General features: G+C 44.5%; 1 protein-coding gene across 3 annotated transcripts in view; it reads left to right on the top strand.

Annotated features, from left to right (window-relative positions):
- LOC113579045 (pbx/knotted 1 homeobox 2) overlaps positions 1-20,000 on the top strand; it is a 50,826-nt gene that overhangs the window by 13,190 nt on the left and 17,636 nt on the right. Inside the window, exons 1-2 of one of the 3 annotated variants that reach the window (XM_081702524.1) lie at positions 13,904-14,049; positions 18,145-18,253. In XM_081702524.1, coding sequence (XP_081558650.1) covers positions 18,167-18,253 — 87 coding nt within the window. In that variant the 5' untranslated portion in view covers positions 13,904-14,049; positions 18,145-18,166. Of the gene's footprint in view, positions 1-13,903; positions 14,050-17,929; positions 17,989-18,144; positions 18,254-20,000 lie in introns of those variants that run through there. The other 2 variants (XM_081702525.1, XM_035535935.2) reach the window with 2 other exon arrangements.

Below are 20,000 nucleotides of genomic sequence, written 5' to 3'. Positions count from 1 at the left end.
TCGCGGAAGGTGTATGAATATGTATGCGTGTAGCTGAGTTCCGTATGTGTCCTGTTGTGTGGGGAAGTGGTGCTGGGTGGGTCTGCCCTGTTGAACTCTCCGAATGAGAGACCTTGAAAGTATTGCTGACCGCAGGCGCTGAGCTGCTATTGTGGTTGCCCCTTGGGACACCGTTATTGTGGGAGCCGACCTTCTGTTTCCCGTTTGGACTGAGGATAACCGATGCCAAGACTCCTTCTCTCTCTTTCTCTCTCTCACGCACTCGCACAGACACACACAAACACATGCACGATCTTCACTAATCTTTGCCCCTCAACACATGCGCGCGCACACACTTACATGAACCCACGTGCACACACATTCTGGCAGTGTCGTCGCCGCCAGTGGACGGCCGGGCATGCTGCCCGGTCTCTTGTGAAAGGTGCCCTCTGATGCTGCCCTCTCTGATCACATTTCTGCCACCTGTTGCGTTGCGTCGGGAGGGGCAAGAGGTCTGCAGAGATCCCCTGGCATCTGCCACCATTAGGCCACACAGCACACTCCAAATACCACTCGGGAGGTGCTATTCAATTCCCTGTCTTCATAAAGCTGCCTCTGCATAGTTTCGCACAAACGAATCCTGTGCTGTAATCTCCATTCGTTTTAGTACCAGTTGCATAATTAGCTCTGCTGAACTAAGTGTAAGTTATTTCACAAAAAATCTACTCAAAGCTCTCCTTAGGTACCCTCACTCTAGATGATCTCTTTGACCTGCTAGAAGGCCGTCTCATATCTCAATTCACTTGTGTTCTCACCTTGCCGCATTTCACATATCCTTAAGATACGTACTGACCAACTTGCTCTTCCAAACCAAGCCCAGCCTTCATCATCCTCATCCTCATTATCAACATTACCTGTGCCAGTACCTTTATGTCTCTACCTCGCCAGGCACGATTAAAATTATGTTGATTTAGCTTAGTAGCCCCCCCTCATTTCAATAGAAGCTTATTAGTTTGAATTTTTATTTTTTTGGGGGGTATTATTTATTCCCATTTTCTCCCGGTCCCTGTCGGCATTTCCAATTACTCTCGCTGTTCAGGCTGTAATTGCCTCGGTGCTAATGGCCACCAGACAATCGTGCTAAATGAGGTGAAGGCGCGAGGCAGTGAGCTCGACTTCATTAAGAGCTAATGGGATTTTATTGGGGGGACTGAAGACCCGGCTCATCAGCAAAGCAGAGGTGGAGGGGAAAACGGAGCAGATGGAGGAGTGGAGGCAGCGGGAGTGCTGTGGGCTGCCTCCACCCTCGCTGCCTCCACCCCTGATCTCTCCACTGACGCTGCTCTTTTTAAGTCATGGTAGCCCCCACTGCTTCTGTTTATGAGCACACACACACACACACACACACTCACACACACACACACACACATACACACGCACACTCACTCGCACGCACGCACACACGCACACACACACACACCGACTCACACACACACACACACACACACACACACACCCACTCACACACACACTCACTCATCCAGGCATGCACGCACACATTCACTCACTCACGCACGCACGCTCGCTTGCGCGCACACGCACGTACGCGCACACACACACACACACACACACACACACACGCACTTACTCACTCACTCTCACATACAAGCATATAAGTGACATATGATGCACCTTAAATGCAAAGAAGTGTACAGTGTCTTGTTTCTGTGTCTGCTTCAATCCACTGTTCTGTTTTTTTCCCTCAGTTACATGAATGAGTTTTTAAATGATAAATTGCTTAGCACTTTGCATCTTGGTAGATATGCGGGTGATAGAGCAATTATACTGAGGCGCTTTCAGTGCTCTTAGTGGTTGCAACAACATAGCCAAGAGGTTTATCATCTAAAGTGATTTAAAACCAGTCATAGTCATAAATCATCTGACTTATGGTGTTGGCAGAAGCCCATCATTAATGGTCCTAAACTAAAAACCTTTCTACCTTCCTCTCTGCTCCGTGGAGACAGCCAGCACGTAGCGCTAATGTTGACATGCTGTTCTCCATTTTTAACTGTAGATATGGAGGGTGGGCAGGGAGAGAATGTGAGCGCGCGAGAGAGACAGCACCGACCGAGCAAATCTAGCGGCTGCGTCAAGTTTTTAAAGGACATTGTGCTGCGCGCTGCTAGGGAGGAGACACAGATCCTGATTACCCTCTGGCGTGCTGAACCTCGAGAGGCACCAGGCTTGGTGCACGATGGCATGAGCTGGACCCCTCGCCCCCAGCAATGGTCCCCGTAGCTCAGCATGAACAAGCCATCACTGGCAGTCCGCTCCTGGCTGCAGGATGCAGAGCCCAGCCTGTAGACGCAGCGCCCAGACCCCATTCTGGATGCGAGGGCACACGTCTCTATGCACCGCTTCAGACGAAGCATTGCTGGCGAATCACGTTAGCTCTGAGGTGGGAAGGAGAACATCTGCCACTTTGATGAGATAGGACATGGAGCTTGCAACCCTTGTACCGCTCCTCCGTATGTGACGTCAGGCAGGACGGTCAAAGTCAAAAACACATCTCCCTGAAGTACCGACGTGCTGTGGTCACTTTAAATATTAGAGTGAAGTGTCTGTTCCAAAAGGGCGGGACAGTAAAAGGACAGTGCTATGGTTGGAGATGCATCACCGGTCTCTGCTGCTAGTGCGCCGCTCTTCCTCTGTGGGCTCTGCGGTGTGTGGGCTGTGTTGGCTGAACAGCACTTACCGTTTGGTGAGCACTGAGGAGCTGTTGGAAGCCATGGTGGAGTACCCTTACTCCAGCACTACAGTGAATGAGAGAGTAAGTAAATGAGTTAGTTGGAGGGGCATATTAGCACAGGGTATAGGAGAGTGTGTGACAGAGGCAGGGAGTGTTAAAGAGGGATCTGTGATCCAGTGGTAACAGCTGTAATGCAGCGAAAGGGGCACTTGAATGTGTATGCGCACACGTCTGTGCGTTTGTGTGTGTGCACAAGCATATTGATGTCAGTAGCGTGACCCACAAGACTCGGACCAAGGCTAGGCTGAAGACCAGGACCAAGTGTATTTAGATATGATAGTGGTACTCCCTTGCAGAGCAGTGGTGATGTATTTCAAAGCAGATAAACCTGTGATCTTCACTTAGACATGAGTGTGTGTTTGCGCACTGTAACCTTGTTCCATTACTAATAGTCATAATGTGATGTAGCGTGAGTGTGTAATTGTGTGTCTGCATGTGCACGCGTGTGTGCCCTGGTCAGAGCAGCTGGGCTGCAGCTGCCGGTGTCTCCCGCTGAGGGGGAGAGCCACAGTTCTCCAGGGTCGGACCTGTGGTATGGCGGTCTCCGTGGCAACAGGCTTTGGGCCTGCACGGCAAGAACAATCCTGCCACTGAGAGCAGAATGCTGCAGTCTGAGCTCAACATGCCGGAATGTTCCACACACACACACACACACACACACACACACACACACACACACACAAAGTGTTAAGGAAGGATTCTGCAAAAAGCAGAGAGTAGGTAAGTTAGTGAAATAGAGTGAATTACTGAGGAAGTGTGAAAGAGAATGATGGCCATTTAGAGTGAGAGAGGCGAGGGAAAAGCACAGGTTTCAGGATGGCAGGGGCAGCGTGATGAGCAAAAACCACAGAAAATAGTAAGCAGAGAAAACAGAAAGCAAAAATGCAGACAGACGCCCAGAGAGAGGAGCTCCTACTAACCTCGTGGACCAGCAGCTGTTCTGTTAGCTGCTGCTCAGTGCGTCTCTCTCTCTCTCTCTCTCTCTCTCTCTCTCTCTCTCTCTCTCTGTCTCTCTCCCTCTCTCTTTCTGCCCCCCCTCCCTGCTCTCTGTCCTGTAGTGAGGCCTCTGGAGGCAGGCTTATCTCCCAGTTCCAGCCCAGGCCTCCAGCACTCTGGCCCAATGCGGTCAGTACGGACCTCTGCCCTGCTCCAAAACACACATCTGCCCGGAGCTTCTGCTAGCCAGCTTCATTGGGCCCACTGACTTAGACCAGCACAATATGAAGAACTCACTTTTCTCCATTTTTTGCCTAGTTAATCTACAGTACAAAGCGAAGAGAAGAGTAGAAAGATGGTTTTTTTTTTTCTCAATATGGCTATGGGTCAGTGATGTACTGTGTTAAAAAATACTCATGCTGTCCCTCATTTTACAAGTGCATATGTTTCGTTTCTGTCCAGAACACAGAATAGACTACACTTCCCAACCCTCACAGTGCCACGTGAGGGCAAGCACCACTCTTATGATTCTGAATGCGTTTTGACAGAATAATGCATTCCCTCGCCGTTTCTGTTCAGCTGATCTTCCGCGGTGCATTGCATGCACTTTACAGTGGGGTTTTGGAAGTATGGCTGCAGTTCTGAGATGGCCATTGTCGTCTGTGAAAGTGTGTTTATTTTTGTAGTCACACGTTAGAGCTGAATTCTGGATCGGCCTCCCACGCTCCTTCTGGAGAGGCGTTCGAGCCAGATGCCTCCCTCTCGCCTCCTTACATCTAAAATACACCCGAGATTGCTCTTTAAAAACAGGTAGGGTTGTAATTAAACATTACATTGGAATAGCGGGGCAGCCAAGGTGAAAAAGTTTAAATATAATAACACCAGTGATTGCTTGAACAGCACATGTAAGTAAAAAAAAAAAGAATAATTACCAAGTTGGTGTGAACATTTATTTATTTATTTATTTATTTATTTACATTTTACCCACGATGAGTGTCACAGTAGATGTCATATGCTAGGAATAATTTTTTTTCTTTAGTATCCCTGAAATCTATCATGTTATCTTCCCTGGAGAGCCATAACCAGTAGTTTAGTGGCCCACGTGACCTTTGTGGGAGCAGATGAGGCGTACATGCTGTATAAGCCTAAAGGGCAGGTAGGATTTTAAAGACACAGTGCTGAATTAGAGCAGATTCTCACAGGACACAAAACATTCAGAATGGATGCAGAGTTTAACAGCTTTTTTATCTGGTATAAATTCACCTGAGAGATTTACAAACTCCCTTACTTACACACTAAAACAATTGTTGTGCCCAGTGAAAGTTGAAAGGACACACCAAGGTGCACTCATTTGTGTAGAGAAAGGTGTTTGTGTTAGTACTTTTGTGTATGTATTGAAGTAAAGGGGGGGGGGGGGGGCAGGCAGCGTTTCCATGGCAACAGGATTCCTGTGAAAAGGTCAACGTTGGAGGCAGACAGGGAAAGGCAGAAGAGGATTATTGGGGATTTAGCGTGGAATAAAATCATTTCTATTCTCTTTTCATGTATTTCTGTCCTATCTGTATAATGATAAAAACAGAGAAACGCTGGATATGAATCGTGCAATTACGGAACTTTAAAAAAAAAACGTCTCTGTCTTCCTTTTTTTTATTATCATTTCTCTGGCTGCTTTGAAGTGGAATTGAAAAGGAAAGCGTGCTGGACGGCACTGGCGTGCGGCTTTGTGTGCTGGGCTGATACGCACTCCCTCTTTCTTTTCTTTCTGTCTCTTGCTCTCTCTCTTTCTCGTTCACTTTCCTCCTCTCCCCTCCCTCTCTCTTCTCTCTTTAATTAAGTCAGCCTCACTGGCATGGCTGCCAAAGATAATTGGAGTGGGTTTTGGACGCCATTTACTCGAAATGTCGCCTTTTTTTTTCCTTTTAAGAAAAAACAAAACAAAAACTCGTCTCTCCTGTCACATTTTCTCAGTTTCCCCTCATGTCTGTTCTTCCCCTTTCGGAATGAGGGCTTAAAATGAAGTGCGCTCTACAGGTATGTTCCCTGCTCACCAGGGTAGGACAGGCACACACTGACACTGAAGTTTGGTTCTGTCAGAATCATCTTTGCATACTTTCCCAGTTTTCTGGGTTAATTGTGGCCTTAACATCAATGTTATTGAAATGGAAAGACTAGATGGTTCAGCAATGGCAGGAAGCTTTTTTGTAAGGTTTAATGTGGTTGTGACGCATCTATTCATGTGTGGTCTGCCGGGTGCTTTATGTATGATGCTGTCTTGTGTGACAGCTATAGAAATGTGTGTCAAAAGTGTGTAATCAGTCAACTTAAGGTCATGCACAACCTAATCTAAAACCTAATTGTACAACTTGAGGTGTACAATCAACCTAATCTAAAAAAAAAAAGTAAAAAAAACCCCTCAGAAATTCTAATATAAAATATAATGTAAAAGAGTGTATTTACTGAGAGTTTTAAATGATTAAAAGAGATTTCTACTGGCCTTCAAATGAATAAAAGTTACAGCTGCAAAACCAGCCCCTAGCTATAACCTTGATTCTTTTTAATCATTTTGATTGAGCAAATACCAATGTGTTCTGCAACTATGAGACCACGTTATATTAGTTCAGTGTTCTGCTCTGCGTGTTGTAGAACTTGGAATGCACCATATGTATGTATCCTGATGGTAACAGTGTGGGTGAGTGTGTGTGTCTGCGTGTTACGTGTTATGGTCTGAGCGTTACACTGTGTATGGTAATAGTAGTAGCGTGTGTTTTAACCCCAGCGTGTGGGTCTGCTCTGGGAGTTTGAGAGTGAGGCCGCCTATCAATCACACAGACCTGCTGAAAGTTGCTGTGTGCAGCAGGGCCACCCAGCCAGGCAGCGTCAGCGGGGGGATCCGATATCCCTCGGCCCTAATGGCCTCCAGATGGTCTGGGCAGAGCAGTATGCTGACCTGGGCCTCTCCAATACTTCATAACTAGAGAACTATAGACCTGCCTATTGGAACTATTCTGAACTGAATGGGAGGTGGTGTGTCTGGTGTGTGTGTGTGGGGGGGGGGGGGGGGGCATGTTAGAGAGGACATACATGATCAGGTGTGTAATTAGTTGTGTTACACACACACACACACACACACACACACACACACACACAAACACACACATACTCATGTTGTTCACTTCCTTGCATATTTGAATATTTTCAATTTTTTTCCTCAGACATGTATTACAATAGTCTGGATTCAACAGAACTCATCTCATCCATATTTACAAAGCCAGATAGTCATTTTACACTCGCACATGCTCACACACCTGCCTTAAATTCCAATCCATGTAATGTGAATAATGACCCTTTAGGAGGAGAGGATATGTTTCTTTCGGTAAAATAAATATTCAAAAAGGATTTTAATCACAGAATTGGGCTTGAGGTTGTCTAAAACATTATAGATACATGGAAGAATGTATCATTTGCCTGAAGTCCACATGGAAGCTCTCATGGTAATATTAGATTTGAGGCGGGCATTTGGCCAACCACAGTTGTTGATGCACCTGCAGGTTTGAAATCTGGCACAGTGCCAAGGATGGACAGAGGGGCTTTCCATTCAAATCAGTCTCTCCAAATCCCAGCCCATATTCTCTCTTCTTCCAAGTCTGCATCTGCCTTCCTCCCTCCCCTTGTAAGTCTTTCTTCATTGTCTGGTTCTATGCTGTTCCCTGACTCACTCCCTCTCTCTCTCTCTCTCTCTCTCTCTCTCTCTCCCCCCCCTCAGTTTTCCTCCATCCCTGTGTCTTCTCTTTCCCCCTGTGCATGCCTCCATCTCTCCCTGTGGCACTGCAGAGGAAATTTAATATTGGATTGTTTGGAGTTTCCAAGGATTCCGGGCCGTGCGGCTCTGTGCTGCGCACAAAGACAAACATCAGCTGCGGGGGCCGAGCACGGCGAACGCGGCCTCATTATCCTGTCGGGCTCATTTTGCCTCGAAGCCGGCCTCTTTCCCTCATTGTGCGCTCCTTCCCTTCGAGTGATCCTTTCTTCCTCAACATCTCCTGCGGGTTGGCAACATAATTCCAGAATTCGAAAACCAGAGTTCTAGAATTTCTGGAATTCACCAATGAGCCCCAAATATGGGGGGATGAGAATACTGGAGGTTCATGGAAGCCTGTTCGTAGAGTGTGTGGTTAAACGTGGCCGTCCAGTGCTCCATATGTCCATCATCCTCCATCTACTTCTTGCTGTTACGAAGAACCACTGGGTATATGATACTTCAACCAAGCTGGTCGAAGGGAACATCTAATAAGTGTCATTTAAGCATAAAATTTTTTTGTTTTATTGATTTGAATCCAGCAATGCGACACAAAAGATATTAATTTGGGTGACCATAACATGGTAAATGATGATCAGATATTTTGCCAAGCATGTGCTTAAGATGCATTTTTATTTTATTCCTCTGTCTTTTAATCTTCGTGCCCTCTGACACACTGCAGTGGTCCCAAACCCCCACACCAAAGGCAACCCCACCTACTCCAGTCGCCAACTACCCACATGGCCTGTGGCCATTTAAACACCTGTATTACTCTCTCTCGGACCCCATCCCTCTTCATTTTCTTTATCTCACAAATTTTCTTATACCTGTAAGGTACCCTAAAATCTTACCCTAGACGTATCTGTGGCCCTAACTTCCTAAGAACGTGTGCTCCATGGTGATCATTTGATCCGCTCCATCCTGCCCTCGTGGCTGTTCCATGCCCGGGCGCCTGCGGTGCCATTTTCCCCTGGGTGCTCTTTTGAAACCGAACCCTAAACTCTTCATTATTAGTCTGCTGACAATCAGAGCGCTGAGAGTCTCTGTGTGATAATCTCCCTACTCATTAGCCCCCTACTGCTCTCTGTTTCTCTCTCTCTCTCTCTCTCTCTCTTTCTCTCTCCTTTGCTCATTCACTCACACACACACACTAACACACTCACACACAAACACACACACACAGTTTATTTTTTTTCCAGTGAGGGATGGAACAGGTTGGAATCCTTTACATGCAGATCATCCATGCCTTAATTCCACTGAAACTTTCCAGCCAAGGCCATGCTGCACTATCCCTCTCTCCATCCCTCCCTCTCTCACTGTCTCTGTCTCTCCCTCTCTCCATCCCACCCTCTCTCTCTCTCTCTCCATCCCTCACTCTTTCCATTCCTCCCTCTCTCACCGTCTATCTCTCACTCTCTCCATCCCTCCCTCTCCCTCTGTCTCCCTCTCTCCCTCCCTCTCACAGTCTGTCTCTCTCTCTAGCCCTCCCTCTCTCTCTCTCCCCCTCTTCATCCCTCCCTCTTCTCCCCCTTCCCCATCCAGCTCCACTCATTTTAGTTCCTAAGCCGAAGCACCACGTCTCCCTCCACTACCCTGGTGCTGTAGTTCAGACACCACACCTCCCTGAAAACAGGCCTGTTGCAGTTCATTTCCCAGTGCTACTATTCCATTACCAGCCAAGTAATGGAAAACTACAAATTAAGTGAGAAAGTCTTGCAGACAAGGCCTCTGCTTCCATTGGTCAGTGAGTTGCCAACCATAAACGTATCTTTTTACATACAGGTGCTTTGGAGCACGCGACATCCTGTCATCCTTGAGTAAGTTTTATCACAGACCTGTCTTTTTTTAGCTGCCTTGCTAAGTGTCCCAGAGCTAACAGGCTGGTGGTACGATTAGGAGGTATCCATAAAAAAAAGCTTTGCAGATGGAGGGAGAGATAATGCCCCTATCGTCTCTATACCGTATCTCCACTCGACATGCGAGCATTGGGAAGTGATTCGATGGCAAACTCTTCAAGATTGACCCTGCTCTCCCCTAACTCTGGAGCTCCAATTTTGGTGGAATTTCAGCCTTCGATATACCGATTTTTATCAGCTCCGAGAGGAAATGTGAGCACTGTGCGTCAACCGCAGGATGCTCTCCCTGGCGTGTGCTAATAACATCAAGATGTTGCCACGCTCCCTGCCAACTCGAAACGCTGCCACCAAGAACCAGGCGTGCTAGAGCAGAGGCCTGTAACAGGGACATAAGAGTGAATGTCAAGTCAAACCTGTAAACAAATAAGGATTTATTCTTATTATAGTTGTGAGATGTCCACATTACACAACGTCTTGTAGGCTTTCAATTTGCTTTTCTTTTCTTTCCTTTTCTAGTGTTCTGAAGAATCAATGAGTATTTGTATATGTGTAAAGTATTTGTATACTAAAGTGTACTAAAGTGTAGTAGTATCATAAATAACATAATTGGCATAGTGTGTTAGATTAGAATAGAATAGAATAGAATAGAATAGAATAGAATAGAATATTTCAAGCTCAGAAGGTTCCAGCAACTCCACTGGATGTTCTAGCAGACCAATGTGAATGAGAATAGAACTGTGAATGAAGAAGAAGCCCAGCAATGTCTGCCGAAGAGTCCTGAACGTCCGCTATGGCTATGTGCAGACGCCTCGTTTTCCCTTTAGCACGGTGCCAAGAAAGCTGTTTAAAATAAATCAGAGGATATCCTTAACACTCCCATCTCCCCATCAGCACACAGTTGCCCAAAATGCACACAGAGCCCAAATGAAACACTATCTGAGAAACAGGCCCTGAGAGCAAAGACTGTCTATCTATGCAACACTTATTGTTTGCTTTTAATTTTTTAAAGGAGAAATCCTGTCGTAAACATGCAAATTCTTTTCACTTTCATCTGTGCCATGCTTGTGCGTTCTATTGAGAAAATGCTAATTATAATAAAAGCTTTTAGCCATGCTAATGAGGTCATTTGCATGCGATCCATCAGGCTAAGGGGAATTACGAAATTTCACCACACACTAAGTTTTGACAACACCCATTACAGCAAAGACTTTAATCTAATTTTAAAAAGCAGGACACAGCGCAATCATTTCCCGATCTGCTATATCCAAACAATCATTAGCATAAACACAAAGGAGGCAGAAATTGGAGGGAGATTGGATGGATGGTGCAGTGATCATGTCTTTGTAGACTCTGCCTGCTTATTTCACACTTAAACTGTAAATGCCTTGAAGTCATTGTAGCCTCTGCTGAGCTGGATAAGATCACTGATACTATAGTGTTGCTTAGAAAAGACTGTATAAGACCAAGATGAGCTAAATTTATCTATAAATAACCTTTTTTTTTTCTAGGATAGCTGGCAAACAGGAAAGAAATTCGGTCTGCGTTTGTGTGTTTTGGTGCATTGCTTTTAAATATTGTTGGAAAGACCCAAGCATCTGCACAAGTCTGTGTTTGCTTGTGTGTTTTCTCTCCCTAATTTAGGCTTATACAGGTTAATGAGCAGTGTTGGGATTGCGTGGTGTGTGTGTGTGTGTGTGTGTGTGTGGCCTAGGGGCACCAGGCTGAACCCGTAGCCTCTATACAGGGCTTCTCCTCTCCTCATCCTCTCTTGTCCCTTATCAGCGGAGTAGGGTCCCCCCCCCACCCCCCTCCAAGGCCCCCCACGCTGCACCAAGCGCATTGTAAATGGGCCTGCACACTAGCCTCTAATGGAGCGGATGCATTCAGATGGCTTGCTTTATTCATGCACTTCGGTGAAGCCCTGACTCAGGACATTAAGATTCATGATATTTGGGTGCGTGCGATGCGCCCGCTGTTTTAATATTATTCATTGCGTTCGCCTGCAGGATCTGCCACTGACGAACTTCTGAGCAGGTTGTGCTGAAACAGAGGTGGAAAAATGACAATTGGACACACTTCCAACGTGGTGAACACAGGCCTTTATGCTATAAGTCTTCTTACATTTATTAGATGGTATCATATCCAGCACACTGCTTAGAAGTAGAGGATGAGAGAGGTATTCTTTGTAAGTGGGAGAAACATTCAGCATTACATCAGCCTGTGTGTAGAGAACATGTTGATCTCTACTGCTGCTATAATCTGTCCATCTGTGCAAGAGTACACAGATATAAAGTGGCTCTTGACAGATGTGAAATTTGGCCCAGTGACTGAGAGAAGGTCTGTGCATGAAAATGATCATGATAGACCACATCCGATGTAGCAAACTCCCAGACTAACTTAGGATCAGTGCTTGCTTTTCATGTCCCAGTTAAAATAATACTTTGGACAAGTGTGAGTTGGCCTGAAATCAGTATTCTCAGTTTACAACACAGATTGGTTCAGGTTTCCTGTTTGTACTGGACCATAAGCATCAAATGTCTCAGATAATACAGAGCTATTATTAGCGTTCTCATATCTCTACAATTACACTCAGTATGAGACAAATAGCAAACACGTATACCAAATCTGTTACTTATTTCTCTATACATCCCTTTGATCATTATGCTCACCTGGCAATCATGGGTTTATATATGCAGTTCTCTTTATGTGTTTGTTCAGTTTTATTTATGTACATTAGTCAGTGTAAAGCAAGGCTTGCTATTCTTACGCATTATTGTAGAGGAGCTTTATTATGATGACCTAAAGATAGAGAGGAAGTTGCATGGCTATTCCCTAGTAGTTTTTTTTTTGTTTTGTTTTTTTAACTTAAAGAAACGGTGAGATACACTCACGAAATCACACTCGCAGGCATTGGTCCAGCGCGCTTGTCGATACTGGTTCTTCCCGCGACGCTTGTCTGAACGATCTGTAGTGATCAGACAGGCTACCGACTGGTGCTGTAGGATCGAGTGACGCGTCATTATCGACCCCCCCCCCCCCCCCCCCGCGACCTGAATTTCTGCTCCTTCTTATTCTTGGCGATTAATTTATATCAAAATGAAAGGGTCAGTAGCAATGATAATTTTACCATACTGCTGAACAAATCAGCCACAAACAGCAGCCTCGCGCCGAGACTTTAGCGGTACGCTGTCCGTGCGCCAAGAGATGAAGGAGACCTAACCACGCGAGAGTCAGCCTGTGCCTTCCAGAAACGTTCACAACACTCTGATTAGGCACTAGATTTCCTCCCCTCGTTCCACATTCACGATCCTTTGATGTCGCTCGGCGCATAATTCCGCTTTTCTGCTTCTTTATTTCCCTTTTCATACACCGCATTCTGTGGCGGAATTAACAACAGGCGATTTTATGCAGCATGCGTACTATATAAAGGCTGTCCTACAGTAATATCCTGTGCCTCCCTGCAGCGTTGTGCTATCCGCGTGTGTGCGTGTATGTGTATGATGTAGTAATTAGCTGTGTGTAGGTGGGGTGAAGAGTGCATGTTCTCATTGTGCACATGCCTGTTTAGCCCATTAAGTGAATGACAAGAGCGAGGGACGCCTGCTGTGTATCAGCGGATGGGGTCGATGTGTTGTTATCGATCATTGCGATGCGATCAATAGGCTGCGTGTCATGTCCGACGCGCCATCGTGTGTCGTCATGCGTTTCAGAAGAGCAAACTGCACAGCTTAATCGATGTACACCCTTCACCCGGAGAGGCCCGACAATAACCTTGGAGATTTTTCAACTCATTATTAAGTATATGTGTGTGTGTGTGTGTGTGTGTGTGTGTGTGTGTGTGTGTGAGACGCAGTGTACACAAATGTGTACACAATTGCTTTCTCTCTCTCTCTCTCTCTCTCTCTCTCTCTCTCTCTCTCTCTCTCTCTCTCTCTCTCTCTCTCTCTCTCTCTCTCTCTGTGTGTGTGTGTGTGTGTCTGTGCATGTGCGTGTGAGTGTGTGCGTCTGCGTGTCCGTTGTCTGTCTGTGTGTGTGTTACTGCAGTGCTGCGGTGTTAGGTAGTGTATTACTCGAGGGAATGAGACTTGAGAGGCCTCCTAAAATACTGTGCAATAATTAGAATTGCTTTATCTTTAGTCTCATCAATTAATGTGCAATTTTCCATTTAATTACCAACTTGCTCACAAAATTTGCAATTAAAATGAGGAGCGATAACAGCAAAGATGCCTTTTGGTTGATAGCACTTGGAATGAGAACACAGACTTAGTGTGTAATCAGTATACAAATCACACATACATACACACAACATCCTCAATTTATATGATTTGGACAAGGCTCATAAAATATGCAGTGCCAAGCCAAATTCTATTTTATGCTGAAAAATTGTTTGTGCTTTTATGAAGTCTTACATGCAACAGTACAAAGTATATAGGTATTGACCACCTTTATGATAATGAGTATCCTGAACTCCTGTCATCTGTATGCGTGTGTGTGTGTGTGTGTGTGTGTGCGAGAGGGATGTCCTGAAATAGCTACCAGTTTGTGTTGGCCTGCTCTGTGCTTTTCCATGCCTAGCTGCCAGAATGAGGAGCAACTGAAAGGGAGAGGGAGATAGAGACGGTCTTTCCGGTTGCCCTGTGCAACCTGTCATCTGTCTGTCTGTCAGAGGAGAGGTGGGTCTGTGTGGTGGATCACATTGCGTTCACAGACCAGCTTTCTTGAGCATTCCCCTGAGCCTGATGCAGGGGCTTTTACGAGGCTCGACTGCGCTGCCGTGGTGCACACGGAGCTGTACGCTCCCCTCCGTACTTTGACAGTAATTGAAGAGACAGACAGCCAAAGGCAGTTCCTACAGAGTACCACCACTAGGCTGCTCTCCTGGGAGGAATCACGGCAGCATACTGAAATCTATAGAGGTCATAATTTATATTAAAATGATTTATCTTTACTGTAATTACAGAAAAGTTAAAAATCAGATCCCACACTCAGCAAGTTAGGTTGTGATTTTATAGTTCCATTCCACTGGTCTGTTTTGATGTGATAAAATGCGTGTTTACTATGATATTGTGAAGTGCACAATACAAACAAATAAACCCAGTTGCAACTGCGGCATGCTGCTATAACCCCTTGATTCATGTACACAGTTTCCTCAGTGATAATGCACGTTGGAGATGACATGAGGGAAAAGCAGTATCACAAGAAATCCTTTTTTCCTGAATAAACTGAACAGCTTGCTACTGAAGCAAGCAAGGGCAAACAAACGGACTAGTACAGTGAACCGTGAACATATTTTATAGTGTCCAATCTAAATGAAGTCTACCTGGAAGATCAAATTGAAACAGTGAGTCAAGCACGGCTCAGTTGCTCTCTTGCTCTTATATATCAAAAGCAGAAAATAACTTCATTACAGTTTGTGGTCAATATTTCCTTGGCTTGTTACCCGATGAGCATTCTAGAACTTTGGTACCTAGCCAGTATTGTTCTGTTCGATAATATAATCAAGATCATTTAGATAAAAATAAATACAACGCTTGAGATGGCTCAACAAAGACTCAGGGGAGAGTACACTTTATATGAATAAATAAACCTTGTGTAGCTATTATATCACTTAATGTTACAAAAAGGAGCAGAGTACAAATTCTATGCACCGTGCTTGGCACAGGTGGCAAAGAAAAATGAAAGTATCCCTTGAACTGGACTCAGACAGCTAATGAACATCTACCAGTAGAGGGCGAAAGAGTGGCACAATACAGAAAACCTGGGGAAAATATTCTTTTAGGATAAATAGTGATATTATTTTTGATGGAGTTCAACTCAAGGCAGGGTCAGAATGTTCAGGCCACACTGCAGTTACAACGAAATGAGCTGTGAAACCTCCGCTGCTCTGAAATGCCGTATTTCCCTGTGGTGTACTCCTACTATCCTCTTTATTAGAAACATATAGCTTACACCTTCTCTTGCTGGCTACTTTATTAGGTACACCTCGCTTATAAGTGCATTTTATAGGTGTTCAATTACTGAGTGTGGCATATTCATTTCCCATGCACAATTTTTACTGCATCCATCATTGGTCAACTTGTGCTCACAGAACCACTCCTAACTGGATATTATTTGGAAGATGTTTCTCAACACAACAGGGCCGCCCGTGGTAGGGGGGTGGTAGTGTTGTATTGGTATGAATTTATCAGGCACTGGATACACTGGAGTGTTTACGTGTCATTGTCACTGTTGAGTTAAGGGTGGACTGCTACTGGGGCGGCCAGACGTTGGGTTTTAGGACGAACCGTCTTCAGCCCCTGTCCTCTGTCCAGCAGAAAACCTGGATGGACATCTATTTGTTATCCTCGTTGAGTGAACTCGTAATTGCTTTCCACTGATCAATATTACAGTATATTAGCGTGTCACTTGGTCACATACATGTCAAAGCAAATACCTTGTACTTAATTGGTTTAATAGATCACCTCCTACCTCACCTACCTGCTCAGAAAGTCCACACTCTAAATGTTAGTTTGTTCGGAAGTTTGCAGCAAAAAATTATTTCAGTTCTCACTGATCAGTACATCCTTTTCTGTCAAAGCGTAGGAAAGATAAATTTCATGCCTTCTCTTTGCCAGACATAAACACTGTAAATCGGTGCCAAGTTTGGTGAGTAAAACTACTTATATTACTGATTGGTAGATCAAAGCAGCCAGCTCTGTTAGCTATGTTATGTGTTTTGTGCACTGAGGTGTCATATCCCCATTACCTGTATGTCCTGCTCTTGGGGTATGATGTCTGCTTTTTAGTGTTTATTAAAGCAACCACCCTGTCTGCCACCCAAACAATACGCAACCAACAGTGATCCTGTGGTGAGAAACCGACCACTAACTAACAGTTGTGTGATATTTAACACACCATTTTTTATAGCGACTGACGGGCTACGTCTCTAACTGTACACTTATGAGGTGTTGTTAATAAATGAATGTTTTTAACAGAGTGGGTGGTGATTGTCCTGCTGTGACTTTCACAAGACTCTTCTTCGCTTCACTCGTCTCTCTGAGGGGCTATGTAAGCCAGTGTAAGTGGGACTGGGAGCCTTCGCCCGTCTTTGGGCAGATGGTGTCCTGGCTGCGGCCTTTTGGGATGAGGAAACTGCATACTCGTCTTGTGACGGGTGGAATCTGATGGCCCCATAAAACAGAGTATTTATGTCAGCATGAATGTCTCTCCAATTCAGAGATTATTGTTTTAAAGCTCATGCAGTCACGGGACAGCATTCCTTAAGCAACGAGTGAATTACAGTATAATAAATTTCTCCTAACAGCAAGGCAGTGCAGTGACTATGGCTCAGGGGTCTGCATGTGCTTAAGGACTGTCTGTGTTTATTTATATGACACTAAACTGTATTTGATGAGTGAAGCAAAGTCTCTTTGTTTTATGGAAAAATCAATATGGAACAGGGACCATGCAAGTCTTTTAAAGGGAGGTGCATACGCAATGTTTACACAACAATCAGAACACATATACAACCTATAACAAACCAGCAAAAGAGAGATTTATGATATCTGGAATGCGAGACCAACAATAAGTCGGTCTACTTTTCTTTGTAAAATGGCCAGTGAGATAGGTTTAATGCAAGAGTTTGTAATTTTGTTCATTTTGGTTTCAATTCCATAACCATATTATTCATGGTTTTCATAGAGTGACACTACATTGGATGCAGAAACTGCCCTAAAAAAAACAACAAGATTTACTCTTTTCTGCCAACCTTTAGAATAGTCATCATTCAAATTCTTCATATCTATCATAGTACAGGTTATTATTTCTAAATAAATAGGTCAACATGAGTTACACTTCATGTGATGCTCTACTTGAACAGCATGTGTGTAGTGTGGAAGGGCATAAGAGCAGTGATTGTGCTAACCTCTGGATGTATGTCTTGGAGTGAGTCTCGGAGCACTGTGGGCCCAATTATCTACATAGGGATGTCCCACTTGCACTGTCTCTGGGGTGGGACCTACCCACAATCTGTTTCAAATACACCTCTGACAGCACAGCTAATGAGCACCTGATTGGCTTGGTGATGGTCTCGTGTTTACCTGCAAAAAACACTAAGTCAAGGTTGGCCTTCCAGGTGCAGTGCTTATTTTTTTTCTGGGTTGCCAAGATGACTCCATATTCATATTATATGTTCACCTTGGATTTTGTGCTTGATAAGCACAATGAGGACTAGTGTGTAGTGCCAAATACACTCAAAGTAAATCTACTGTACTGATCTAAACTGAACAACGTAACATTTCTCAACTGACACATAATTAAGGTCTAAAAAACATCCAAACTGCTTGTATTCTATGGAGTAAATGACACACAAATATATCTTTTACATAACTCTTTCTGATCTGTTTATTTTACATGACCGAAGGCTTGCACGTAGCTCGGGATTGTTTGTGTGAACCGCACGTCCGAGTAGAGAAGTTGTCCTTCCTGACCTCATTTTCAGTACAGCATGACTGGGAGGTGCTTCTGCAACATTGCTCTCACTATTATGTTCTTAGGGACTGTCCAGTTGAACAGACTCTTTGCTGGGCCTTTTACTGGCTTCCAGTTATTATTGCTGCTCTCCACTGCAAACGGTAATCTGGATTGAAGCAACTCATTTATTATTGCCGTATAGTTTGAAATTAAGATGCTCTGAGATCGGTTTCTTTGTGATGACAAATGATGGGTATTGAGTCAGATTCTGTGCACAAGATGCTGTAAGATGCTAAATGTTCAATTGTCTCTTGCAGGGTCTCCATGTGAAGCTCTCCCATGATGCAACATGTGCCTTCAGCACCAGCACTGACAATGATGGCCACACAGAGCGTCCCCCCACCATCTTACCAAGAGAGCCAACAGGTCTGTCAGCAAACAAACACACGATGCACCCAAAATAATCAAATTATAAACCAAGAGTAAACAAAGGCAAGTAGATGCTATTATCCATGTATCATTATAAACTAAGATGTAGGCTTAGGAAGGAAAAAAATAAGATCGCAAAGCCTTCATTCCACATTATGGCAAAGAACTTCACACTCAGTTGAGCTCATTAACACAATCTAGAAGGTTCTAGAACTTTCTGTAGTTATTGTATAACTATATATAAAAGATAATGTCTTATAATAATAAAATCCTCACTAAGATAATGGGTAAAAAGATCTTTTGATCTTGACAGTAGGTTCAAATTAAATTAAACCATTGAAAAACTATCAACAATAATAGTTTCAGTGCAGCAGAAACTTGACATAATTCTAGCAAGTAAATATACTTTTTTTTTTGCGTTACCTCTTCAGAGTTCTCATCTAAAAAGTGTTTCAGTATTTTTGCTCTTTACTCTTAGCTTGAATCCTGTCAGGTTGCCACTGTCACCTTTTTCTTTTTTGTTTTTTTAGATCAATATTATTTCACATTTGTTAAGATAACTCTGTTAGCCAGATGAGGGCTGGAGGAAAAATTTCTCTGTGCTGGTATGGACTATATCCCTATGCACACATGTAGCGTCCCTGTCATTACGTGTGACCTGTGTTATGTCAGGTTGTCACCTTTGGTGAGTTGAGCATATGGGGAGGGATACATAGCGAGGAGACTTCATCGCAGTGCCTCCCTCTTCCCGTCCAACTAGTGTACCCCTCCGCCCCGAGGATTAGTGCTGGGGGAGAGGAATGCAGCACAGTGGCGGAGACATGCAAATGAGAGCTAGTTAAGTGTGAAGAAGCTAATTTATTTCCCATTTGAGGCTGGGATTAAGACTTCCAGCCCCCAGGAACCCACCACCTCCACCACCCCAATCCGAAACCCAGGCAGCGGAGACGGGGGAGGGGTCTTGTTTTCAGGCCCTCATGAGGAGGCAGAGAAAGAAAGGGGGCAGGAAGGAACATGAGACTATTGTAAACAAGCAAATAATGCATGATAAACAGATTTTTGTGCATCCAGTCGGTGTTTTGACAAAGGGCAAGAAAGGCCAAGACTTTCATACTGAAGATTTATGTGATTATGTGACTAAGATGGGAAAAGTAATTTTCATGCAAAGTTTGACCTACATTAAAATTTAGGGGTCGAATGCGGCATATTAGCTTCTACAGTTTAATTAGACCATATGCCGCTGTCAATGACATTATATTGTCAGTGCGGGATTCAGAGGCACCACAGAAACACTGTCTCGTTAAAGAAGTGTGCAAAACAAAAAAGAATCTTCCCCTCTTAGTTTATGCCTCGAGCTTTTTGGAGATATATAGAAACATCTGTTTCATCCCTTTCTATTTAGCAATAATGGCAAACCAGATTAGCATGCACTTATATTCCGTCTTGTACTAATAAAAGAGCCCTAATAAATCCATTAAACGTGGTACGTCTCTCGTAAACTCTGTCTGATAAGCATCTGTATGCTAGCCAGTAGCTGACCAGGCGCGGTATGCAGGAGAACAGAGTGCTTGCCGCCCGGCCTCGTCCACACCGGCAGCCGTGCTAGCTTTGGTTCAGTCTCCGGGGCTCAGGTTTGGTCCTTCCCGTCCTATCAGGCATGGTTACATGGATGGGAAATGTGTGGTGAAACCTGATTCTGGATGAGTGCCCTTCCTTTTGTGGTGATTTTGATCCGCTGTGACCT

The sequence above is a fragment of the Electrophorus electricus genome, chromosome 19, assembly GCF_041902795.1.
Source record: "Electrophorus electricus isolate QZ-2024a chromosome 19, ASM4190279v1, whole genome shotgun sequence".
NCBI lineage: Eukaryota > Metazoa > Chordata > Actinopteri > Gymnotiformes > Gymnotidae > Electrophorus > Electrophorus electricus.
Note: the sequence above shows the minus strand (reverse complement) of the source record. Positions and strands in the feature narration are given on the sequence as shown.